Source organism: Protopterus annectens, chromosome 11.part0 (assembly GCF_019279795.1).
Source record: "Protopterus annectens isolate FY-2018-M chromosome 11.part0, PAN1.0, whole genome shotgun sequence".
Taxonomy (NCBI): Eukaryota; Metazoa; Chordata; order Ceratodontiformes; family Protopteridae; genus Protopterus; species Protopterus annectens.
Genome location: NC_056745.1, coordinates 1,223,141,770 through 1,223,169,680, shown reverse-complemented (window position 1 = coordinate 1,223,169,680; position 27,911 = coordinate 1,223,141,770). Strand labels below are relative to the sequence as shown.

General features: G+C 40.8%; 1 protein-coding gene across 3 annotated transcripts in view; it reads right to left on the bottom strand.

Moving 5' to 3' along the window:
* Positions 1–27,911, bottom strand: part of MAPK8IP2 (mitogen-activated protein kinase 8 interacting protein 2) — a 788,562-nt gene that overhangs the window by 119,308 nt on the left and 641,343 nt on the right. For all 3 annotated transcript variants that reach the window (XM_044088602.1, XM_044088603.1, XM_044088604.1), the window contains 2 exons: positions 7,861–7,936; positions 4,960–5,132 (listed from right to left, as the gene is read on the bottom strand). In XM_044088602.1, coding sequence (XP_043944537.1) covers positions 4,960–5,132; positions 7,861–7,936 — 249 coding nt within the window. The remainder of the gene's footprint in view (positions 1–4,959; positions 5,133–7,860; positions 7,937–27,911) is intronic.

Sequence of the window (27,911 nt, the reverse complement as noted above, 5' to 3'; positions counted from 1 at the left end):
GGCTGCTCCCTGAGCCAACCATGCTTTCTAATTACAGAACCAGTGGCTGCTGCTCTGCAGGAAGCCTCCAAAGTGTCAAAACCACAATGAAGTGAATGCTTATTAACTAAAGTGGCAGAATTCAGTAAGCCTTGTAAATCTTTGTTCTCTGTCATGGAAGGAATATCTCCAAGTTCAGCCTTAATAGCCTCCAAAGTATGCTGCTGATACTTAAGCATGTGAAAAAGACAATTCATGGATCTAATGGCAAGAGTTGTAGAGGTATAGACTTTTTTACCCCACCTGTCCAAGGCTCTAGACTCCTTATCAGAAGGCACAGGGTTTTTAGCAATAGTTGCCTTAACACCCTTGAGGCCTTGAGAAATAATTTCTGGATCAGCAGTAGAGCTTTTAAAAAGGAATTGAGATTCAGGAACCCTATAATACCTATCCGGTTTTCTGGGGGCAGGAGGAACAGAATTAGGAGTTACAGAATTTTCCATGAAAACATCATCTACAACTTCCAAAACTGGAGGTATAGCCAGAGGCTTATGCTGAGGCAAATCCAAAAATTCCCTGATTCTTTTCTTAGACTGTGGAAAATTCTGTATTCCCATTTAAAATGCTCCCTAAAGTTATTCAAAGTATCCCCAAAGGAAAAATCTTCTGGAGGGGAGGCAGAAGGGACAGAGTCCTCAGCATCAGAATTCTCAACGCCAGAAAAAAGTTGAGAATGTCCTTCCTCACCAGCAGACATACTGGAAATCTCAAAATCTGAGACAGACAAAACATCAGGAGATAATTCCCTAGCCCTCTTTGAAGGGGGGTGAGAGCCCTTGATCAGGGAAAGAAGATCACCAGCCATCTTTATAAACTGGGACCAAGGCACAGGAGGGGAGGCCGATGCCTGCTTGTGAGTAGGTTTGCGGCTGGAAGGTTTACTAGCAATCCGGAGGGACTCGGGAGGCCTAGCAACTGCAGAAGTCTGAACTAAAGTAGTTGGTCTGGTTCTGGTCTCATGTCGAAAAGAAGAGGCGTCAGAAGCCGATGCCTGCAAAGCAGCTCCGGACCCATCTGAGGTGGCGACAGGCGGAGGGTCTGAAGACGAAATAGCAGCCTGCAGCATAGGGGACTCCTTAAAGGTCTTGACAGAGGCTTGCGGCTGAAAATCTGTGGACTGCAAAGGCTGCAAAAGCGCCTCACTGACTACCGCTGTGCTGACAACCAATTTCACCAGTGCATCGTCGGCAGATTTAACCCTAGGCCTGTTGCGGTCCTTGTCTTTGCATTTCCTAGGTATATTCAAAGTCAGGAGACCAGAAGAAGCCTGACAAACTTAGGCCAGACTCCAAAATGCTTATACAAATTCTTAGCTCTACAGTGTATGGCACGCGGGTTAAAGGAAGCACAGAGATCGCAGTTAGGGATGTAGTGCTCAAGGCCCAAACAAGTTATACAATAGCAATGGAAATCACGGTGCGGAATCTGTTTTCCACAGGCAAGACAGTTATTAACTTTATCTGACATTCGTTAAAGCAAGAAAAGAGGATCCAGAATGGGGTAACTTATCTGAAGGCGTCTTCAACTTGGTAGTTGGAAAGCAAAACAAAGGTAAACAGCCAACCGGCACTAGTGCAAATTGCATCTGCTTCAGGCTCCGTGGCAAGAAAGACTGAGGAAATGGTGTCTGCTGCTTCCCTTTATACCTGACGTTCTGACATCAGTTTTGCAACCGGCGGCAGCCGACGTCATATACCAAGGACTCTGGTATTCGGGCTGACTGAGGGCTACCGGGAGCCACATAACCCCATATATGAGGACTGCAACAGTGAAACACGAAGATCAGTAGCAGTGACATTCTGCAATTACTTCCTAAAATATGATTCCAAAGCTGCTGTTTGAAATAACCTTCTAGACAGCAGCTGAAACTTTATTCATTTCTTTTAATTGAGCAGGGCAAAAACATGAAATGGGATGAACGTCTTGAAAACTGTAAAATTTATGACAGTATGCTTAATTTGGAGAACATTACCACAGCTTTTAACATTGCCAACCAAAATGCAGAGTGTAGCCATTTCATTAGATAGTCTCGTGTGTGTTATCTACTGTTTGTTGGATCAAAACCAAGTAATTTTATTATCTCTGATATATAATATTACACTTCTATGTGGCACACCTCATCACAAAAGGTTTCTCATCCAGGAAAAAAGAGGTAATTGTTCCCCTCTACTCGTCACTCATTAGACCCATTATAGAGTACAATGCCCCTTTTGGTATGTACCTCACAAGACATCTACAACAACTGGAAAGGCCACAGAAATACCTCACAAAGAGGATTACTGGCCTCAAACAGATGCCCTATGCAGACCGTCTCAAAAAACTACAGCTTTACTCCATTGTATACTGCCTACTCAGAGGTGATCTCTGCCTAACACACAAAGCTATGTCAAACCCAGAGCTTTTAGACATGCTCCACTTAAAGAAATCCCAATCCCAACGAGCTACATGCTCTAGGGACCTAAACCTCGTCACCACAATAAACAGAACATGCTGGAGAGATAGATTCCTGTCCCAGAGACTTCCCATACTCTGGAACAAACTACCTATCTATATCAAACAAAGCTCCTCATTAGCACTGTTCAAGAAAAATCTTGATGATTGGATGGGAGATAGGAAATTCACCCCGGGGATCACTTCTGTGGCTCTGCTCGACAGTGGCACAGGAAAATAATTTTCTTGGGTGGCGAAAGCCAGGGTACCTTTGGCTAGGCTTATATAGGCCCTAGGGCCAATAGCCTAGTACCTACCTATGAACCTATAATTCACAGTGGTTTTACAAAATTAACTTCTACACTAAATTTTAAAAGCTCAGTACTTGTTATTTATAATGCAGGACTATAAGAAGACAACAATGTTTTGTGATACTTCATATTCCTCTAAGTTTTCTAGCCTGCATTTAATTTTGGGAAACAGGGGTATAAATCAGGAGTTTTATAGCTATTCTCCAATTTCCAGATTATGATCCACCTTAGGGGAGTAGAATTTTATATTTATGTCAAACTCCCCTGTTGCTAACCTGATAAACTATAGTTTGTATATTTTAAATGTGAAACAAAAGATGCAGGAATACATTAGAAGCCTTTAAATGGCTTCTAGTATAGCAAGCATATATCCCTCTGAGTGCAGTAATGTTCTTTGTTGGCTCAAATGTACACTTACCATTCACACATCAGAAACTTGGATGTAGTAACACTGTGCTGGAAAAAATTCTGCTCTCAGCAACAACCACACTGAGGAATGCACTTTAACTTCTGCAACATTACTAATTTAACCAAAAATGATTGTTGTCACTTTCAGATACGTTTTTTCAAGGATTCTGCTCTTACTGGGCAAAATCACCATTCATGCTAAAGATGAAAGTGTTCACTTTTCATGTTCACAAGACAGACTATAGACACGACTACCCCACCTATGACATTAAAAAAACTTCAACACATGGGGAAATATTTTTTTCATTCCCTTCTCTGCCTCACACATCATCATTTTCTTTACTTAATATACCAGCACTGATGATGGGAGACACTTATGAGTTATTGTAAATTATTTGGAAATAAAATCTATAATTCAGCTTGTTTCTGACTTGTGGTTTGGCAAAGTCCTGATAATGGTTTTATGGTCTCAGTGGACTATTCCTGCTTAAATGAATTTAAACAGGTAAATAAAATCATGTCCTGGAACTCCAGTCTTCTTTTTGATCAAGATCCTGTTATTGGATTTCTTACACAAACAGTTGTTGGGATTCAGAAAGAATCCCAGACCAAGCATAAACTGTAGTGGCCAAAAGACGCAGTTTACATAACTGTGTAAAATGAAATTCAGAGAAATGTTTAGCTGCAAAGCAAAATACCTCATTATTGGCTAATTTGCATGATTCTGAATCAATAGCAACTACCTCCAGTGCTGAACAGCACTTTCCACACGCACACACACACACACACACACACACACACACACACACACACACACACACACACAAAATCTCACAGACATTCCCATGCAAATAGACATTCAGCATACTTACCCCCCCCCCACACACACACACACACACTCTCATGGATACACTCACCCATCATACATTCACCCAGATACACACACACATACACACACACACGCACACACGTACACACGCACACACACACACACACACACACACACACACACACACACACACACACACACACACACACACACACACACAAACTCCCTCCAAACTATCAACTCCCTTGCTGTGACCACCAAAGCAGACAAGCACTCATTCACATGCACAAAGACACATACACATGCATACACATACTCACACCTCCACCACCATTACATCTATTCTGCCTCTTATCTGATTTTACCTTTAACATGACCTCTGCCATTGACTGTGATGGAGGAATGAAGCATTTTGGTCATGTTCATTAACACAGCTGTCAATTCTAATTTGCACAGTGTATCTCCCTTGCAACAGACATTTACATGGGAGAGAACGTGGCTTAATTAGCTTTAGCCACTCCCCAGAATGCCTCATTAGCATTTAGCAGGGCTGTGGAGACCACCTACTATGTTAACTCTACTGATCATTTAGAATTACTTCTGTAGGTCTGTCTCTGAATTAGAAAGTGCATATGCCAGTGGTTGGCTTCCCATGTTGGAGCTTACGACTGGAGATAGCCCCTTCTGAATCCCAGAGAGTATATCCTTTCTTGGAAATATAGTTCTTAAGAACTTTTGAGATTTTCTTACAACTGACCACAAACTGAAAGAACCTATAAATTAGCTGCATACAGTCAATCACATCCATAAAAAACATATTTGTTAGATGCAAGTGTGTGTGTGTGTGTGTGTGTGTGTGTGTGTGTGTGTGTGTGTGTGTGTGTGTGTGTGTGTGTGTGTGTGTGTAAAAGAGCAATTCTTATAAATTATAAATATCCATACCAGTAAGCTCTTTCGTTGGGCTCATAACTTCATGAGCATAGAAAGCTGGAAATATGCCTCTCTCTCCTGTCCTCATGTTGTAGCCTCTGTACCAGTAATCATCTTCTTCCTCTTCTACAAAGAGTGGGTCATCGACATCGAGTTCCAATTCATCTGCATGGCGAGGGATAAATCTGCAAGGAAAGGATCCACACACACACTGCTCAGTTGAGGTTTATTAAACATTTTCTGCACTGGCAAAATCCGTTATGAAACACAGACACAAAATTAAGGGTTATAGTGAGATATGAAACTTGGAGCTGTTAGCACACAACTCTCTGATATCACATAAAAACTACTGAACTATCTTTACTGTAGATTATGTGGCAAAACCTGTTGTCTGATGTTAGGCAATGCAGTTTGGCTAAATATACTGGACTGAAATGTCTGTGGTCTGGCCTCCTACCCCATCCCTTTCTCTCTCTCTCTCTCTTTATGTATATATATGAGTAAAGATCCCCTATATATATATATATATATATATATATATATATATATATATATATATATATATATATATATATATATATATGGATATAGATAGATATATAGATATGCATACATACATAGAAACAGTTCACTCTGTCAAATGCTCACTTTCATGGGAGAATTTACATACTGCTGTCTCTTTTTTATTGATAACATTCTTTGTCAAATGCTGGGTTTACTGAAAGGAGGAATGTCAAATGATCTTTTTTATAGGGATGTGCTTCAGGTTATGGTAAGTGGCTGTGTGTGTGTGTGTGTGTGTGTGTGTGTGTGTGTGTGTGTGTGTGTGTGTGTGTGTGTGTGTTTGTTAAGGCTAAAACTTTTTGATACACCCAAAGTTCTAGAATTAAGGCTGGGAGTGTGCATGTGTGTGTAAATGTTTGCAAATTATGGTTAGGGTAAGGTCTAGGTAAGGGGATAGCTTTAGTATTGTGTGTCTGCTGGTGTATGTATAGTGTGTGAATGTCTTGTTTTTGTCAGATATTCTGTATGGGGGTTAGTGTTAGGGGGGCAGGGTTAGTATTATGATTAGCATGCACTAATAAGATGATGGAAGGACGGCAAGCCATGGAAGGAGAATTACAGATGGGCATGTTTTATATATTCTTTTTATTTGCATTTCTACATAAAGTTGTGATTAGCACAAAGGAAGATGTGACACATTTATCCAATAGTTCCAAATACTTCTTTTAACGGCTATTCTCACTGCACCTCAGGTAGGTAAGCTGCATAGAAACCTAGATGCTGGCAGCTCGTGGGCAAGAAGAGACAGTGGTTGGCTATCTAACCCAACAGTCTATCTCCTCTTTTTAGATGATTTTCCTTTAGTGTTATTTTTTTTCTTTCTTAATTTTGGTTGGAGGTTTTTGGAAGTATGTGCTAGTGATGAGAAGTGTAACTTTGTAATTAGTATGCTAAATTGCTAGGATCACTGAGATCACACTAAGGAGTATAAGGTGGTATACTTCAGGGGCAGGGGAGTATGGGTGGTGTAGCACCAAAATCAAACATTCAGTGCTGATGTAGATGCCATCCACAAATTAATTGATGTTACTAGTGCATCTAGGTAACTTCCACTTCCTTGGTTTCCAGGAACAGCAATGAGGAACAAACACAAGGACTGAATGCACTGCATGTTTTTTTTGTTTTTTGGGGGGGTTACTTATGCATCACTGACGCAAATGCCAATGAACTGAAAAATACTATGCCCAAAAGGCTACAGCTGAAAACACTTAAAGCACAATTTCCTACAAGATGCCAAATCTGAGCCTAAAACACAGTTCTGAAGCATGCAGCCTGTATAACAATGTATGTGAGGGATACAAGTTCACCTGCATCGTTGAGGGGTATACCCTTGATATCTAATTATTATTGCTCTGAAGGTTGTACAACGTTGGAAATTAAATACTACTTGTATTCCTTTACAACTAGGTATTGCACTAATCATTGTCTTTATGCCACCTCAATGGGATAGTAATTAAGCAATGGGATTGCAGGGGTAAAGGGGGTTTCCCCCACAGAAACCTGAACTCAGAGGCTTTTAATAGTGAGTATGTGATTTTCACTCTTTAGTAATGTTCTCTTCACGATACTATTACACTGGAAGGGATGGTCTATGAGAGCTTGGTACTTACCACTGAATGGCTGTCAATCGAAAGTATGTGGCCAAAGAGAGACACACATATAGTCTGCATTGGCAAAAAGACAGTGATGTGAATGTCATACAATGTTGTCTTGAAAATACCTTCAAAAAATGAAACAGCACACCCTCCTAAAGCTTTGAGATAGGTGCAAGCACAGGTATGTGCACTCATAAATGTATAAGTGATTATAAGACATTACTGGCTGGCAAGAATAAAATGTGAAGGGTCTCACTGGTACTGCATTCTGATATAACTCCTTAGACTTCTGAAAGAAACATCCACCATACCGATAATAGCACTAGTCTGAACTTAGGTCCACAGAAAGAGCACGTTTAACAAAATAAGCCATTGGGGGAGCATCTACACTTAAAGAAATGCTGTCACAGCTCTGCTGTTAGTCCAATCAGCCTTTAATGGTTCTGCTAAAACTTTAATGCCTACTGCCAGTAGAATAATGCAATCATCGGATACATATCCATGCCTTTTAAGGCACTTGGAGGAAATACAACATACAATGATACATATTGATTTGTAAAATATACTTTTCAGGCATCATTCCTATAATAAGATCAACTGTATGAAAAGTTTCATGCAGCACATTGTACAAAAGGAAAATTCTACAAAAATGTTTGTTACATGACAGCACTGAAATGCCACATCCCTATTCATCACATATAATTGTTTTATAGATACCAGGGACAAATTATCATTGTGCAGTGGTCCTTCTTACCTGAAAACAGCCCTGTGGGTTTGCTCCCGTTCTTCTCCATTGATTGTGCAGGAGAATAGAGAAAAAGAGTCAGTACCTGAAAAGTAAATAGGGAAGAATATGAAATATGCTTTTCTGAGTAAAACGTCTCTGACGCTACCATTATAAACCACAAAGTTGAATAAAACTGTAAAATTATAAAATAATAAAAAAACTAACCTAGCTAAGTACTTTGGTAAGTCTAGTGTTCCGAGTGTGAGAGCTCACTAGGCTATGGAATGTGTAAATGTCAGGCAGAGATTCACACAGACAAATACACAACCTCATCCACAAAGATATATGTGCATATACACAGAGATACAAACATACATCCTGACATAAATGCACACGGACGCACACGCATGCACTTAATATATCCACAGAGGTTGATGCATGCACACGCACACACACACACACACACACACACACACACACACACACACACACACACACACACACACATACACACACACATTAACACACCAAGTATGCATTTGGGCACACAGCTATTGACTTTCACACAGTCCTGTAGTTGCATGTCTGACCATGTGTGCATCACTCTACTGCATCTCATTGAGAAAACATTGAAAGCTTCAAACAGATGAAACAAATATATGAAAGCTGAAGCTCTGAGCAGATGAAAACAAATAGATAAATAAAAGCTTTACTTGCACCCCACATTCCCTGACTTACATATATACTAATCTCATTATCACACAGCTGTGCATATATAAACAAGCTGAAATTATTTTGAATTACTAGCACTGGTAACAGTTCCTGTGGTGAGCACTGAGGAGTGTGTTGTAGGCTGGGGAGGAGTACTGAGCAGCCCAAACCTTGTCCACTTTACACTCATTCTCTGGTAGGAATCCCATCTGAAAGCAAAAACCTATAGGATCACAATACTAACAAATGTACTAACACAGATGTCTTGTGGTGGGACGTACAAATGTGAGTTACACATGTTCAAATGCATGCACAATATACCACACACACACCAGTCTCAGCAAATCTGTATTCACATCTGTACACAAAGGTATACATGTACACACGAGCAGACAGACAGACAAACATGAATAAATAATATGAAAAAAATAATTTATGCTTTCCTTAAGCATACTAAATAGAGGTTCCTGATTTTCAATGATGCACTAACATGCTGTGACTTACTAGGACTCACCCAATATTTAGATGGAGTTTGCAAGGACAGAACTCAGGTCTACTGGATCTACTTGATTAGTAGGCGAATCTAACTACTAAACTAAATGGCAGACCAGAAGTGGAGTGTATAAAGCATTAACTGGTGTGCATCACTATGAATGGTTTTACAAGTAAAATAATGCACAATGTTGCAAGCACACATCCACAAAGATATTCATGTGCACGTGCATAAAGAGTTGAAGTGCACTTACTCCAGCGAGACTGGCTAAATAATTGCCAGTATCCCCTTCCCTCAGGAAAATACCATCAAATATAACTCTCCTTGTTATCACTAGGTAATAAGTCCTTAATGCTGTCTCTAAGTCCAAGAACACTACATCAATGGGCTCAGACAATATCACAGGATGCCTTCCAAATAGCATGAAACATCATCTATCAGGCCATCAGGAATTGTTAGTTAACTGTAACCACCAAGCAGGCTTCATGCCTCATAAATGGAGAACAACAATAGTCATTCCATTGCACAAATGTGGGCCATCTACAGACCTTGGAGACTATATATCCATAAGTCTCACTAGTCTCATATGCAAAGCCATGTAAAGAATTATCATGGACATGATCAATAATGGCATCTAGACACTGGGCTCAACCCAATTTGGTTTCATCAAGGGCAGGTCATGCCTACTCAACCTGGTGGACTTCTTTGAGAAGGTCACCAAAGCAATGGATGATGGCAAAATGGTTCACACTGTCTACCTTAACCTGCCAAAGGCATTTGACACAATCTCCTACTCGGGCATTGCTAAAAAACTTAAGAGGTTAGGTACGAACCCTTATGTCACCAGGTGGCTAGCCAGCTGGCTCACAGACAGGACCCAGGAGGTTAGAATTGGGGAGTCCACCTCCACAAAGAGGCCTGTCACAACTGAGTCCCTCACGGATTGGGCCTTAGATTGCTCCTTGTTGGCATTTACTTCTCTGAAGTCAAGGCCAAAGTCAATGGTCTCTGGCTGAATAAATTTGCATATGATTGCAGATTAGGTGCCACCAACACAAATGTTCTTCAGGAAGGACTGACACAGACAAACAACTGGTGCCAGAGCCATGGGCTAAAACTAAATGCCAAGAAATGCATAATAGTATCTTTCCAGAAGTTATCCACCCCTGTTAACTATCACATTGACAACACACCCCTAAGTGTTGACTCAGTAGTCAGGGACATGGGGACACACACACAGAGTAATCTAGCCTTTGACAATCACGTGTCTACAGTAGTGAGGAAATCATTCTATGTTGTTCAACTTATAAGCAAAAGTATGGCATCTAAGTCCAATTAAGTCATTGTTCCACTGTATTCAGCATTCATCAGACTTATCATTGAGTACAATGCCCCCTTTGGTATGTACCTAACTAGGCATAACCAGTAACAATTGGAACATCCTCAGAGATTCCTCACTAAAAGAATACAGGGTGCAAGTAACACACCTATGCAGACCACCTCAAGTCCCTATCCTTGTATTCTGTCTCTTACAGGCTGTTGAGGGGAGACTTATGCCTGGCATACAAGGCATTATCACACCTCACTCTGATGGACTTCCTGCATATCTGCAAAACAAACAGCACCAGAATTACCCATTATAAAGACATAAACCTTAACTGTGATATAAATAGGACCTGCTGGAGAGGCAGATATATATCCCAGAAACTACACCTTCTCTGGAACAGGATCCCCATCCAAATGAGGCATAGTTCTTTCCTAATGTAACTTGGACAATTGTATGGGGAATAGGAAATTCATCCCTGGTTTGGCACCTATGTCTCTAACAAACAATGGCAGCCTGTAAAAGTTTCACCTTCCAAGCCCCTCCTCAAACTTATCAAGGGTACCAGAACTTGTCAGAGATTTGGGATGCATGGCTAGGCTTAAAAAGGCCTTTGTGGTTGTTAGCCTTGTAAACACCTCTGAACCTGTGAATCTATTAGTAAACATTGTCTTCAATGATACCAAGATTCTTCATTGTAACCTGTTATAATATTATAATATCGTTCCTTGTATCTTACTTCCTTGTATATAATATCAATTTATTGTGTTTGTGACAAAGGAGGTACTGCTAGCACAGGTAGCTGGAATTCTGTAAATAATTATATGCCATTTATGAATATTAACATGATTTATATAGAAGTGTAGCAAAAGGAGATACTGCCAGCCCAACTATCTGGAATTTTGTAAATGGTTATATGTCATTTGTGAATATCAATATGATTCATATAAGATACTTGTGTTACAAATGTACTAGAACTGCATGTCAGGTGGATATCAAACTGCTAGTACAGAAGTGTGTGTTGAAAAGGTTTTTGCAAAGTGTTTAAAATGTAACCACAGCATGCCCTACTGGAATAGAACAGAAATGCACCTGCACTATTGTAACTGTTTAAATGTGTATATTTTAACAGTGGCAACTGGGACACAGGAGGTTAACTTCAGAAAAATAGCTGAAATTAAATTACTTTATGGCCACACAATAAAAGATGTTATCTTTCAGTTTCAGTGCAGCAGGAGTCATAATTCCTGCACGAGAGAAGTTTTCTGTATTGGTGTCTATTGTTTTAGGACTTCCAGGATCTGCAAATATCTGAGGAGAAGTCCTTGTGTATGTATTTTCACAGATGTATGATAATTACTGCTAGCGTTCAGCAGTGGGGGGGGGTCTTACCTGGGATAGAGTCAGATGATGAGAGATTATGTCATTCTGCAAGCTATCACAGCAGGAATATTTGAGATATTAAGAACTCTCAGAGAGAGAGAGAGAGACTGCATTGTGTAGTCTGTCTTGGACCTGATCAGAAGACCCATTCACCACACATCTGCTTTGCTGCTCTAAGTAAGCAAGTTTCTAGGTATAGTAATTCTCTTAGATATAGTTAGAAATATAGCAAAGCTTAGCTTAGATATTTTTCTTTATTTATTTGAGATTGTCCTGCAATGTTGTTTTAATATTTCCTGTGATTTTGAACTCTGCTGTCTTTGTAAATATATGCTAAGTATTTTCTTGTTCTTTTATTATTTGTTATTAAATATATTTAAACATTTCATTGTGGCTGATCTTTTGTAGAGATATTAAGTTCTGAGAGTACTTGCATATTCATTTGGTGACACTGTGCAGGCCACTCCTAATAGCCTTGCTCTTAGTCAAACTACCATTTGTATTGATAGTAACATTACACAGTAAGATTGGACACCCAATAAGGAGCTGGCTGGTGGCAATATTAACAACCTTACAGTCTAGGCAAAAGGGGGGCATAGCTAGTAAACCTGTGCCAGCCTTTCCCAGGTGTGTGTGTGTGTGTGTGTGTGTGTGTGTGTGTGTGTGTGTGTGTGTGTGTGTGTGTGTGTGTGTGTGTGTATGTGTGTGTGTGAGCTACTTGGGCAGGGGCATAAAGCACTGGTTGGACAGAGAAGGTGTGAGAAGTCTTAGCTTGGCCACTCAGCTGAGATCTGAACTCTATAGCTGTGCCATGGAGAGTCTTATTGGGGATCTGGAGAAAGAGGGAGAAACCAGCCCCAGACTTTCTGTGGTCTCTGTGTGCTCTTAAGGGAAATTGCACTTGATGCAGAGAGCTGCATCTGGAAATACTGTGTGTGTACTTGTCATCCACCCAATGCATGTCCCCCACTGGGGCTAGTGGTGAGGACTGAGGCTCTTTTATTACTGGTCCAGTGGTGGGGTGTTAGAGTGTACATGTCGAAGTATCATATATGTATTCTTGACACATTGTCTTTTGTATTCCATTGTACCTGGGTCATAACTGAAAAGAGTCAGTTGACCAGTTAACCTATCCAGTAAACAGATTATAAATAAATAAACAAACTGCAAAATCTTACCTTGTAACAGTTTTAGCACTAAATGGATATTCATGCTCAGGAGTGGACACTTTCTTGCTAAACTGGGCACAGAGCATGTGGCTGTTACATTGTGTGGTCATAAACATAGCACTGTACAAACAGAACAACACATCACCCTGTGCCTTCATAAATCCAGTACAAACTGAACAATAACAATGAACATAGGTTCATAGGTGTGTACTAGGCTAATGACCTTGCAGCCATTACAAGCCTAGCCCTGGCATTGTGCCACCCAACATTAGTTCCCAGTGCCTCTATCAAGCAGAGCCACTGGAGTGATCCCGGGGTGAACTTTCTATTATCCATCCACTCATCAAGATTTCTCTTGAAGAGGGACAGCAAGGTGCTCTGCTTGACATATATATGGGAATTCTATTCCAGAGCACGGGCAGTCCCTGGGTGAGGAACCTCTCCCTCCAGCATGTTCTGTTGATTGTGGTAATGAGGCTGAGGAGCATGTAGTGTGAAGGGATTGGGATTTCTTTAGATGTAGCATTTCTAACAGAACTGAATGAGACTTGGCTTTGTAAGTCAAACAGAGATCACCTCCAAGTAGAAAATATGAGACAGAGAATAGCTGGAGTCTTTTGAGTCTGTCCATGTAGGACATGTGCTTAATGCCTAGGATCCTTTTTGTGAGGTACTTCTTTGGCCTGTCCAGCTACTGCAGGTGCCTAGTGAGGTACATGACAAATGGGGCATTATACTCAATGATTGGTCTAAAGAGGGAAGAGTAGATAGAGATGATGACCTCTTTCTTCCTGGATGCAAAACCCTTGTTAATGAGATGTGCCACATAGAAGGACTTTCTGACCACAGTGGCAATCTGGTGGTCGAAGGAGAAGTTACTGTCAACCTGCATCCCTAGATCTGTTATAACGCCTTCATTGTTCAGTGGGCTCCCATCAATGTGGTAGCTAGTTGGAACTGAGTTTTTACCAAAGAGGATGACAATGCATTTGTTGGTGTTACGCTTAAGGCCATGGTTTCAACACCAGTCATTGGTCTCAGTGAGGCCTTTCTGTAGGATGCCTGCATCACTTGGGGAGTTAATAATGGCTCCCAGCTTGCAGTTGTCTATGAACTTGGTCAGCCAGAGTCCCTTTGTGTTGGCCTGGACTTCTGAGAAGTAGATGCTGAACAGGAGATGACTCAGGACTGATCCCTGTGGGACTCCACTCATGACGGGTTGGTAGTCTGACTTGGAGTTCATTGCTTTCATGCTGTGAGTTCTATTTGTGAGTCAATTTGCAACCCAACTAGTGATATAGGGGTTGATGCCTAGTTTGGTGAGTTTATCAGTAAGTCCTGAGTGAGGAATGGTATCAAAGGCCTTGGCCAGATCGAGGTAGGCTGTATGCACTGCCTTATTTTCATCTACAGCCCTGATGACTGACTCAAAGAAGTCAACCAGGTTGAGTAAGCATGATCTCCCTTTCACAAAGCCAAACTGTGTGGAGTCCAGAGTTTGGAGATTTCCTATATCTTTGTTAATCAGGTCCATGAAGATGCACTCCATAACTTTACATATCAGACTCGTCAGGATAATGGGACAATAATTCCCAGGGTCTGTAGTCGCTCCCCCTTTATGGAGAGGGTTGACTGTAGCAGTACGCCATTCAGGAAGAACAAAGCCAGAGGTGAGACTGTGACTGAACAGAGCACACAGATGTGGTGCCAGTTCACTTTGTAGTTCATGTAGAACACAGCCAGGGATATTATTGGGTCCCATGGAAGCAGTATTCTTGGCCTTGGCAATGCAGCTTTAACCTGGGCTGCAGTAATGCTGGGTACCTGGCATTCTTCCAGTATTGTGATTGCTCCTTTAGGGAGGGGAGAGAAGGGTAAAGTCAGCACTGAATATGTTGGCCAGTAAGTTGGCAATATCTGTTGGCTCAGTATTAGTGGTACCATTGTGCAGTAACTCAGAGCAAATCTAGGTATTGCCTTGGAGGTTCTTGATATAACTATAAAAGGTTTGTGATTGTTTTTAGTGTCTGCTGCAATTCTGCCTTCATAGCTGGCTTTAGAGGATTTGATAAGGGATCTCAACTTTTTGTTGAGGCTACTAAGGGAGTTTTTCCAGTCTTGGGACTTCACTTTTTTCTGCAACAGTTTCTTCCTTCTGTTGTAGAGTTTATTAATGGCAGGAAACCACCAGATTGGCTTCCTTTTTTTGCAGGAGAGCATCTTGGTTCTGTTGGGTATGGCTAGTTCCATGCATTTATGTACATGTTTGTACAGTGCATTGGTGTATGATTCGGCAGTCATGCAGCTACTTTCCATTGGTATAGGTGCTGTAAAGTTAGCCAATTCTATTTTTAGGAGTCCAAAGTCAGCTTTGGAGAAGTTTTTCAAGGTGGTTACCTTTGCGGGGGGTGTGGATGAGATGTGGATTTCCATGGTGATTAGTTTATGGTCAGATCTGACCAGGGAGGAATTGATTACTGGTGTAGAGCAATGGTCACCCATGTTAGTAAAAACCAGGTCAATGATGCTGCTTCCTCTAGTGGGCATCAGAATGAGCTGGTCCAGGGCATTGGAAATGATAAATTCCAGGAAGTGTTGGGCCAGTGTATTGGTGCTTGAGTAGTTTTCCCAGTTGATGAAAGGGTAGTTGAAGTCTCCGAGTATGAGAGTATTGGGTTGGTCCTTGATAGATTCCAGGGTGCTTAGGAACGTGAAGTGAGAGTCTACGGACATGGTTGGGGACCTATAGCAGGCTATGACCTGGATCGCAGTCTTACCCAATGTTAGTTGTACCAGAAGTATCTCAGATGCATTATGCTGGGCTACTAGTCTAGAGGTGTGCATATCCTTTATGAATATGACAACACCACCGCCTTTGGAGCTTTGGTTCATGTTTCAGGGCCAAAAGGTGTGGAATGAGTTATAGCCTGGTAGCGCAGAGGTGCTTTCTGCTGCTTTAAACCAGGTCTCCATTACAGCACAAATGTCGATGTTCTCCATTTTGAGGAGTGCTTCAAGCAAGTGTATCTTGAGGTTTAGACTTCTAGTGTCGAGCAGCATGACCCTCAGACTGCATTTATTTATAGCTGTTACAGTGGTAATTTGATCTTTGGAGCACCACCTAAAAAAGGCACTATAGGGGTGGCAAGAGCCTTAGCCAGTACCCGGAAACCCAAGGGTGACAGATGCAGGTCATCTCTGGCAAAGCATAGACATCTGTTAGTCATGTCATCCCAAGCAGACAGATACTAGATCCCCTTAGAATGACACCTGAAACTTAGCCAGTTGTTGAAATCAATCATTTTTTGTTTGTACTGCGGTATCATTCTGGGTGATGGCAGGACACTGCTTAGGGCTAGTGTCATACCTGCCTGGGCCACATAATCCAAGAGCTCCACCATGTTTCTTTTCATGTAGTCCAGGGAGGTGCATCTCAGGTCATTCACACCTGCATGGACAATGACCGAGTCATACTTGTACTTGTGGAGTGACCTGAGTGCGTGTGTTATGTGTCAGATTCTGGCACCTGATAGACAGCTTACTGTCACCTTCTCCTTATTCAACCTAGTGAGTGGGACATCTGTGTGCCTCACTACTGAGTCATCTATGATTAGTGTATTGGGCATGGTGTTTAGCCTTAGAGACTTAGGTTGAGGGGCACACTGTGGATGTGAGCTATGTGTTCTGTGGTTTGTGTTGTGCTGTGGTGGTTGTGTGTGTTTCTGTCTTGGAGTTCTCTGTTGTTTGGGTAAATTTCTATTGAGTGCCTCCACGAAGGTGAGTATGTGGTTTGTATTTTTATGTGAGAGCTGTGATAGTGGGTGTTCTGGAGGGCTGTGTGTTCCATGTGCTGTGGTGCAGGTGTTGACCTTCTCCTCTTTACCAGCTAGTCCAGTCTTGGCTGGAGAGTGCACAGCTTCCAATATGATAATATAAGTGCATCTTTCACAAGTCTTGAGTGTTGGGAGGTAAGAGGAGAGTGTTGTCTGTGTACATGAGGCAGTTGCTATACTGCCTCAGAATGTCCAAGTGCACCAAGTTAATAGGAAAAAGCACAGGGAACTGCCCTTTAATTATGCCAGAAAGGGTGGTCATAACTACTAAGTACTGGAGCTATTTCCGTAAAGAATGACTAGTGCTGATGGCTCTTAGGTGTACTATAATAATTTCTACAAAAACCTGTTGAAGTGTAAAGTGATTAGGCTATTTGAAGTGCAAGAGATAAAGAACTAGCAAGATCTAAGGGAAAAACTGAAGAGAAGACTTTCGGGCACCACTAATAGTTTACCTCAGCTCTGCGCCGCTGAGCGCTTAAACAAGCAAAAGCCTATGCAAATGCAGGCTTTTAAACCAGAAAGTTGAAAGGGATGGAAAAACTGCCGAAACATTCAATAAACTATAATTTCTGGGCCAGAAACCACTCCTCTTGTGGTACATAGGCTGCATATTGCTTACTACTCCCACTGATAAGCTGGAAGGCTTCCCTCCAGCACAGAAAGGCTTGTGGGGCTCAGAAGATTATAAACAGTCCTGGATACAGCAAATATGTATCAGGTCTAGACTAGTTACAGGAAAGGTGGGAAACAAGCGCAAATGCGGGCTTTTAAACCAGAAAGTTGAAGGGGATGAAAAAGCTGCCGAAACGGCCAATAAACTACAATTTCTGTGCAGAAACCACTCCTTTTGTGGTAGATAGGCTACCTAGTGCTTACTACTCCCACTGATAAGCTAGAAGGCATCCCTCCAACACAGAAAGGCTTGGAGGGCATTAGAGGCTTGCAAACAGTCCTGGATACAGCAAATCTGTATCTGGACTAGACTAGTTACAGGAAAGGTGGGAAACAAGCTTAGAACTTTTTACAGAAAAGCAGCTAAACAGCCATAAAAGCAATTCAAATGCAGTACAAGTTAACACAAATGAGTGTGTAGCAATATTAAAGAAACTACAGTTTAAATAAATGCAATTAAATTAAAAAATGACTACAAACGTGCAGAAAGCAATAAATTAGGAAAAAAATCAAAATAGAGGCACTTACAGTATCATAAAACAATGTCAGCAAATATATAAATAATTCATTCAAGCAAAAATTATACTACATAATGGTACAATCACTGCATGTCTAGGATAGTGGGTAGTGTGGCAGCCTTCTGACAATGTATGACTTCTTTTACTGTACTTACACATGAAAGCCATATCTCACATGCATGCAGGGACAATGGGTTATTGAAAAGCTTACGTTTAACAAAACATGCAAAGTTAGTACATTGTCATAACTCAGTTATTGTAGCCACTGTGACACCCCTTCCCTGGCCCAGTAAACAAGGAGCCTCAATCCCCACCACTAACACCAGTGAGGGAAGTACGCATTGGGAAGATGACAAGTACACACACAGTAAAGTACCATTTCCCTTAAGAGCACACAGAGATCACAGTCAGTCTGGGGCTTGTTTCTACCTCCCTCTCCAGATCCCCAATAAGACTCCCCACTGGCACAGCTATAGGGTTAAGATAGCCGAGTGGTCAAGCCAAAGCCTCCAGCACCCTCTCTGCCCAACCAGTGCTTCATGTCCCTGCCCAAGTAGCTGACACACCACACACACACACACACACACACACACACACACACACACACACACACACACACACACACACACACACACACACACACACACACTCTGAGATTTGATCTCTATGCAAACACACAGACCCTCCTGGGAAAGGCTGGCACAGATTAGCTATGCTCCCTTCTGCTCAGACTAAAAGGTAGTTAGCACTGCCACCAACCAACTCTTATCAGTTACTATAAGGCCCTTCCCAAAGGGTGACCAATTCTACTGTGCAATGTTACTATTATCCAAATGGTAAGTGTGTCCAAGACTTGAAGGCTATTTAGGAGTGGCTGGTACAGTGTTACCAAATAAATATGCAATAATGCTAAGAGCTTAAATATCTCTAACAAACCAGCCACAATTAAAAGGTTCAAATATATTTAATAATAAATAATAACAGAACAAGTCAATACTCAATACAGTAACAACAGAGTTCAGAATCACAGGAAATATTTTAAAACAACATTGCAAGACAGTCTCACAAATACAGAAAACATCTGGACTAATTTCACTATATTCCTATCTATCTCTAATAGAAATACTATGATCTAAGTCTTACTTACAGAGCAAGGCAAATACAAGTGCTGAATGGATGTTTGCAGGTCCAGAGACAAATACAAAATGTATAGACTTTCTCTCTGAGATAATTCTTAAATTAATAATACACATTACTGCTGGGTTAGCTAGATGACATCACTATTTAACACTTGCCTTTAGTTCCCAGGTTAAACAGCTACCAACAGAAATTAACATGTCTCTATGAAAATACTTATCTCTTCAAAGCTGACACATATCTCTTAGAAGCTTGCCTGAAACTGGAAACCGTAAAAGTGTAAAACAATTAACACTTTTACATTTTAAACCTAGTAATTATTTCTGTCTTAAGACAATAGAAAGAAACTCTAGCTGTAGACATTCTGTCTTCTAGCTGTGGTAAACACAATCGTGAAACTCTTTACTTATTTTCTCAGAGCTTGCAGGTTAACTCTGTATGTCCCAATTTCTACTATGAAAACATACATTTGCACAGGCATATAGTCCATATACATTTATGCTCTTTTCCAGCAGGGTGCACTGTGGTGACATTTTTGAAGCTCAGCATATAACATACATGCTTCTTACATTTGTAGACAAGCCTATGGATCATATTAATATTTACAATGACATATAATTATTTATGAAATTCTAGCTAGCTGGGCTGGCAGCTTCGCAGCCACTATGCATTGTTCTCTTGTTTCTATCTCCATCAACAGCCAACACAGGCCACGTCATTATTTATTAATTAATAAAAGTAAGACTACACAAATAGTAGCACAGTGGTGTGCAGTGGTTAATATTGCTTTCCTCCAATGCTTGGTTCTTTTGTTCATTTCAGAGATGGGTTACATTCTTTGTGGCATTTGTATGTGGGCAGGCTGCTGCTGCTGCCACATCTAGTTTTATCTTATATTTCAGAAGGCGAACTGAAAGTGCCCAATTTTCCTACTACAGTTGTGTGTGTGCTTAGGTAACAACCCGCTTTAGAGAGTCCAATAATGCCGAGACCGAGTGACCAAAAAACAGAGAAGAGCTCTTGGATCATGTGACCCAGGCAGGTATGACCCTAGCCCTGAGTAGCATCCTGCCTTCGCCAAGAATGATACCACAGTATAAGGACAAAATGATTGACTTCAACAATTGGCTAAGCTTCTGGTGTCATTCAAAGGGGATCCAGTATTTGTCTGCCTGGGAAGACATGATCGACAAACCATGATGTTTGCCAGAGATGGTCTGCACCTGTCACCCCTGGGATTCAGGTTACTGGCTAAAGCTCTTGCCACCCCTATAGTGCCTTTTTTAGGCAAGGTTCAAAGGATAAAACCACCACCGTCACAAATAGAAGCAGGCAAAATCTGAAGGTAATGCTACTCAATGCTAGAAGTCTAAACCTCAAAATGCACTCTCTCGAGGCACTCCTAAAAATGGAGAACATCGATATCTGTGCAGTAACTGAGACCTGGTTCAAGGCTCCAGAGAGCACCCCTGCAATACCAGGCTACAATTCTTACCACACTTTTCGACCACAAAACCAGGACCGAAACACTAAAGGTGGGGGAGTGTTCATATTCACCAAGGATATTCACACCTCCAGGCTAGTTGCCCAACACAATGCATCTGAAATTCTCCAGGTGCAACTAACACTAGGTAAGACTGCAATCCAAATTGCAGCTTGCTACAGATCCCCATCCATGCCCCAAGAATCTCACTACACCTTTCTAAACATACTGGAAAATATTAAGATACAACCAAACACCCTAATACTGGGTGATTTCAACTACCCTGCCATTAATTGGGAAAACTACTCAGGTACCAACTCATTTTCCCAACGGTTCTTGGAATTCATAAATTCCAATGCCCTGGCTCCAATATCCTAGACCTGGTCATTACCAACATGGGAGATAGATGCTCCATACCAGTGTTCACCCCCTCATTGGTCAGGTCTGACCATAAGCAAATCACCCCTGACATCCACATTCCAACCCCACCACCCAGTAAGGAAACCTCCTTAAAAAACTTCTCCATAGCCAACTTCAAGCTACTGAATTCAGAAGTGACAAACTTCACAACACTCACGCAGATGGGATCTGGAAGTTCGACTGCAGAATCCTACACTAAGGCACTGTACAAGCACATCCACTCGTGCATGAATCGTGCCATCCCAAATAGAACCAAGATGCTCTTCTCCAAAAAAAGGAAGCCAATCTGGTGGTCCCCTGCTATAAACAAACTATACAACAGAAGGAAGAAACTGTTGCAAAAAAAGAGGAAAATCCCAGGATGCAAAAAACTCCCTCACCAGCTTCAGTAAGAAGCTAAGATCCCTCATAAAATCCTCAAAAGCTAGTTACGAAAATAAAATTGCCAAAGATTCCAAAGACAACCACAAGGCATTCTATAGTTATGTCAAAAATCTAAATGGCAATGCTCAGATCTGCTCTGAGTTACAACAGAATGGCATTAAATATACTGATCCCAAGGATATTGCCAATATCCTGGCAGATCGATTTAGTGCCAACTTCACCCCACTCTCACCCCCTAAAGGGCCCATCTCAATACCAAAAGATTGCCAAATTCCGATAATCACGGCCACACAGGTAGAAACTGCACTCTCCAAAGCTAAGAATACAGCATCCATGGGACCAGATGACATCCCAGGCTGTGTACTACATGAACTACAAAATGAGCTGGAACCTCACCTAAGTGTCATGTTTAATCATAGCCTCACCTCAGGCTTCGTGCCCACTGAGTGGCACACAGCTACAGTTATCCTGCTCCACAAGGGAGGATCCACCTTGGATCCCGGGAACTACCGTCCCATCAGTCTGATGAGCCTGATTTGCAAGGACATGGAACGCATTATCATGGAACTTATAAACAAAGATATTGGCAACTTTCAAACACTAGACCCCACCCAGTTTGGGTTTGTGAAGGGCCGATCTTGTCTCCTGAATCTGATTGACTTCTTCGAATCAGTCTCGAGAGCTGTGGACGAGAGTAAGGCAGTCCACACAGCCTATCTGGACCTCGCCCAGGCCTTTGACACCATCTCCCACTCTGGAATCATAGATAAACTTAATAAGCTGGGCATAAATCCCTACGTCACTTGATGGGTTGCTAACTGGCTTACTGACAGAACCCAGACAGTAAAAGTAGCTGACTCCAAATCCAACTCCAGACAAGTGACAAGTGGAGTACCTCAGGGTTCAGTCCTGGGACCACTCTTGTTTGGCATCTACTTCTCTGAAGTACAGGCCAACACTAAGGGACTCTGGCTAACAAAGTTTGCAGATGACTGCAAACTGGGAGCCATTATTGAATCCCCAAATGATGTGGATATTCTACAAAAGGGCCTTACAGAAACAGATGCCTGGTGCCAGAGCCATGGGCTCAAGCTTAATGCCAAGAAATGTATAGTTATACCCTTTGGAAAAAAACATGTACCCATGAATTACCACATAGGTGGCAGGACACTAAACATCGAAAGTGTGATGAGAGACTTAGAAACACAGGTGGACAGTGGTCTCATTTTTGATAACCACATTGCCACAACAGTCAGGAAATCCTTCTATGTGGCACACCTCATCACTAAGGGCTTTTCATCCAGAAAAAAAGAGGTCATTGTCCCACTGTATTCACCCCTCATTAGACCCATTATAGAGTATAATGCCACGTTTGGTATGTACCTCACAAGACATCAGCAACATCTTGAAAGGCCACAGAAATAACTCACTAAAAGAATCACAGGCCTAAAGCAGATGCCATATACTGACTGTCTAAAAAAACTCCAGCTATACTCTGTGGCATATCATCTACTCAGAGGCGACCTCTGCTTAACATACAAGGCCATGTCAAACCCTGAGCTGTTGGACATGCTCCACTTAAAAAAATCCCAATCCCTCAGAGCCACATGCTCCAGGGATCTAAACCTTGTCATCACAATGAACAAAACATGCTGGAAGGATAGGTTCCTGACCCAGAGACTCCCCATACTCTGGAATAGACTGCCCATACATATCAAGCAGAGCACCTCTTTGGCCCTCTTCAAAAGGAACCTTGATGATTGGATGGGAGATAGGAAATTCACCCCGGGGATCATGTCATTCGCCCTGCTAGACAGGGGCCTGGAGAAGTAAATATTGTGGGAAGAAATATCCAGGGAATTGTTATGGCTAGGCTTGCATAGGCCCTAGGGCCGATAGCCTAGTACCAACCTATGAACCTATGAACCTATATATAAACCAATTTAGGGATCGTCATTTCTCAGAATATTCCATTTTCTTTGAGGTATGGCAGTCTTGGACTTAGCAAATAAAAGTTAGGGGGATGTGGGTTGGGTGCAAGGATGCTTGCTTCACCTAGAAAAAGATTTTTAAGGAGAAGAGCTGTGTTTAGTATTTGCACTTCTCCTACATTTTCATCCTTTTTTTTTCAGCATGTTGGCACTCAGTGTTACAAGTGCTAACATTTCAATAGTGAGACGTGTGTGTGTATGTGTGTGTTTATGTGTGTATGTCCTGTGATGGACTAGTGTCATGTCCATGACTAGCTCATTCCATATGTCCCTTGCTTGTTTCAATAACACCTGGTTCTTTGTAACTCTGAAATGGATAAAACTGGACTCACCAGGAGCATGAACTGAATATAAGTGGGTATTAAAAATGGATGAATAGATCAGTGGATGGATACAGGAGTGCATAAAACATTTTGTATAGTTGACAAGAAGTCGCACAATTTTTTTGTCAAAATGACATTCCTGACACTGTCATAACTGACACTGCACTTCTATAATTTCCATTACATTCAGGTACTCTATAGCTTGGAGTTAAAATATTCTAAGAGATAGGGTAGTGGAGATCTTCGCCTCCCATACTGTCCATTATGTTACACTAAATATGAAGTTCATGGAAGTGAGTGAATGGTACCCCTTCACCACAATGAATTCAGGGATCTTTTATCTGAGAAAATAGAATTAGATAATTAAATGATCAAGGGTGTGTATACATGTAGACTCATTTATTTTTCTCTAACAAATGATTGTATTGGTGATACCAAGAATAAGGCAATACAGCAATGCATAGACATAACAAGGAAAAATCAAGGAACATTACAACAGTCCCACAATTCAAAACAACATATTATGAGTTCAGGGAACAGAGTACATTTGAACAAGCACTTCGTAATGGAACATTGCATAAACAACTGCATTACTTTTAAACTGCTTTATACATGTCCGAAGAATACTGTAAAACGTACTGTTGTGTAAGTTGCCTCATTCATAACAGTAGATGATCGAATGCTTCACTGCTGCAGTAGCCGATGGGGCTGTAACATACAAAGGATACAGCACCCAGCCAACTTCCCAAAGCAACCACACACACACACACACACACACACACACACACACACACACACACACACACACACACACAATTACTCTGGCTGCCTATAGGCTAATCACTTTTGTCGGGAACTATAAGAGCAGCCAGAGTGACTAAAAAGCTTCAGTACTTTCTTGCCATCTCATGAAATGCATCTCTGAGACTTCTCTGGAGCAGCAGTTGGCATGGATTCCTGTCAGACAGATAAAACCCCTTTAGAGCAATTCCTTCCACACATCTAAATAATATTTTAATATGTTTTAGTGTTTTAAGTATTGTTGGTAAAGATAGCAATATGTTACTTTAAGAATATCAGCTTTTCATGAACATTATTTCTCATTTTTTTTTTACATTCTATTTTTCGAAGGACGTCACTAAATTGTTAGAATGGGGTAAAATTACCATAACAAACACATCAGATCTACAGGAAATGGGATAAAGGTTGTGGTTAAAGAAACTATGGTGGCATGAATCCAGGCTACAGTGTAACAGAAGCTTATAAAGTATATACAGTGTGAAATTATTAATTTTCATTTAACATGTTTTTTGTTTTAGAGAGTTAACCTTCACATTAAAAAAAGGTATTTTATAGGTAAATACCTTGACACTCCAAAAGCCAAAGAAGCTTTCAGATAAGACAAACTTGTTCAGAAGAACCTGTGTGTTTGGGACATCCTTACTTATTTTGTTCATCATGACAACTATCAGTAGACAATGGCTTCCTGGTGTGCAGCATGAGGAATGGATTCCTGGGATGCTGAATACCATCTTCCATCATACAAGACTTTGGCATAGCCACATCTGCAGTACTACACTCGTCTAGAGTTCATAAATGTAAAATGGAAATTATGCAGTTAAACAGCAAACTATGCAGTAAACAAAATGGTGAAAGGTATGAAGGGTCTTATGTACAGATGATGAGATAAATGGGAATGTGTACACTACAGAAAATAAAGAGGGATAATCTAGGAATGTTGCATTGTTTTAAAACAAATGGATAGGGTAGAGTTAAAAAAGGGTCAGGGACATGGCTGGCAGCGGAGAGAGGGCATGTAAAAGAAGATTGGGAACATGCTTATTTAATGAGAGTGTGGAAGGCCTTGCAATGTATTGTGTGAGGTAGTTTTACAACATAAGTCATCAGAAAATTTCAGAGTTGCAGTGACAGACCATAGGCATTGTTCTTCAATAGCTTCATTTTTTTTCATGTACATGCCAATTAAAACGTTTTGTGGAGCTTTGCTGTCTGGGCTACCCTCAGGCACACAGTTTCCTGTAAATTTCTCTTAATATAATGTTAAGTGAATTAAACAAGAAGATAGGATGCACATACAAAAGGGACTACAAAAGCATTATATAGTCTACAAAGTAAGTTCACAAAAGTTCAGCTTGACTAGAAAGATGAAAATGGATTATATCAATGAAAACAAAACTCAACCAGACAATGGGCAAGTACATATCTGATTTAACTTTGAATGCCCCAGCATGAGAAAGAGGTGCCTCTTTGGGATGTCAATAATGCAAATGTGAGGCAATGAAAACCTCTGAAAAAATGTGCATCTGAATTAATATAAAATGTAATAATGCTATAACATTTGGAAAGACAGCTTTATGCCTGCAAATTATTACTTTTTTTACTTTAGCTCTCATCTCTATTACTATTTGTTCTTCTTCCCTCAGCATTGTACAGTCCTCTGGCTCTTCTTTTGGCTTCCATGCCCACTTGATCCCCACATCTATGTTCACTACATCTGAGAACCAATGGTATGGCCCTTCACTGGGTGGGCCCCCCACAAATCATTGGGGAGATTATCTCAGTGGTAACTCACTTGTGCTCTGGAGATTGAGGGATCCATATGGGAGTTGTGTTTGCTGATGAAGAAGCCATCATTCTTATGAGAGCAAAGTGTTACCTTAGGGGACGGCTAGTGCAATAATTTGAGAAACATTGCTGTCACTCCCTATAATCTCAGTAGATTACCTGCGAGACTTTAGGTTTCTATGAAAGGTTGCACAGGCACTGGACTTCTGCAAACCCTCTCCTTTGACTAGGAGAGATGATTATTGGCTGCTTCATCCTACATCTGGTACCACTTCTGGTCCTACATGTGGCTGAAATCAATTCTAAAGTCAGATCACTGGTAGTATAAGGTGTAAACAAATGCCCAGTCTCTTCCTTTTGTACCACTCTATAAACTACTCTCATAATGTTAAATTCAACTAACTGCTGTATATTAACCAATATAATAAACTGTACAACTTTTTACTATTTAAAGAGTAATTGCCATTGTGATCAAGTCACAACTGAAAAGGCTCCTTGGACCAGTCTAATACCGAATTACCAAATAAATAAATAAAAATAAAAATAAAAACAAACTGAACAGATGAACTTGTATAGATTAATGTTTGGGAGACTGCTTGGTGTGTGTGACTTCAACATGGACATTATTTCCCGTTTATTTTTTTGACTTTCTATTTTTAGAAAGATGTTACTATAAATTGTGAGAACAGGGTAAAAACTGGATACTAACCCCAGACCCTAATTCTGTCCTTTGCTCCATCCCAGATTTAGTAAGTAATGACTTTATTCTACTCTTAAAATAAATTCAGGGTAACAGGGACTGTTCAAATGTATAGGCCATTAATGTATTTATGGCCCTTTTTTCTGATGATATTGCCTTACAGATTATTGGCAGCAACACAAGGTCAATTGCATAAATATATATATATATATATATATATATATATATATATATATATATATATATACACACATTTACATTTTGTTGACCAAGCTAACCCTGCTCAACAAAGCTCATTTTCACATGAGACCTAGAAAAAGAAAAACAATGTAATAATTAAAAATAAAACAGACAAAAAGTGACAATAATACTTTTATCTGGTACTTTAATTTCATGTGAGTGTATCTGCAGGAATGACAAGAAAGCAAGTAAGGTTATATCAGATGCTCATTCACAAAGTATGTAGATGAGGGCCATGAGATAAAATTCTTCAAGGCAGAGACTGAAGAAGGGCAGACTAGGATGCTGGATTTAAGTACAGAAGGTGAAGGAATAAATAGCTGATGAATGGCTATGTCACAGACAGATGGAAGACAGATGACAAGGTACTCGGGTACAGTTTTAACGGCTGGGTAACAAGCACAAAAAACATGGTTATTGGAGATAATGACCTTACAACTGCAAATGGGTATGAGCTGATGTTCAGCGTGAGAAGTGGAATAGTAAAAGTTCTGAAAGAAGACATATTATAGCAGAAAGTGAGGACACCAATCAGGGAAAGGAAAAACGCCTGGCACAGTCTTCATCAGTGGGGGTGACATAATATCTGACAGCGTGGACACTCAGTGGACAACAATGATTATGTCACAGTTTGGTTCAGTATCTTTAATGTAACGGTAGAAAAATGCAACAAAGACAGAAGTGTGGGACTTCAGGAAGGTAAAGCTT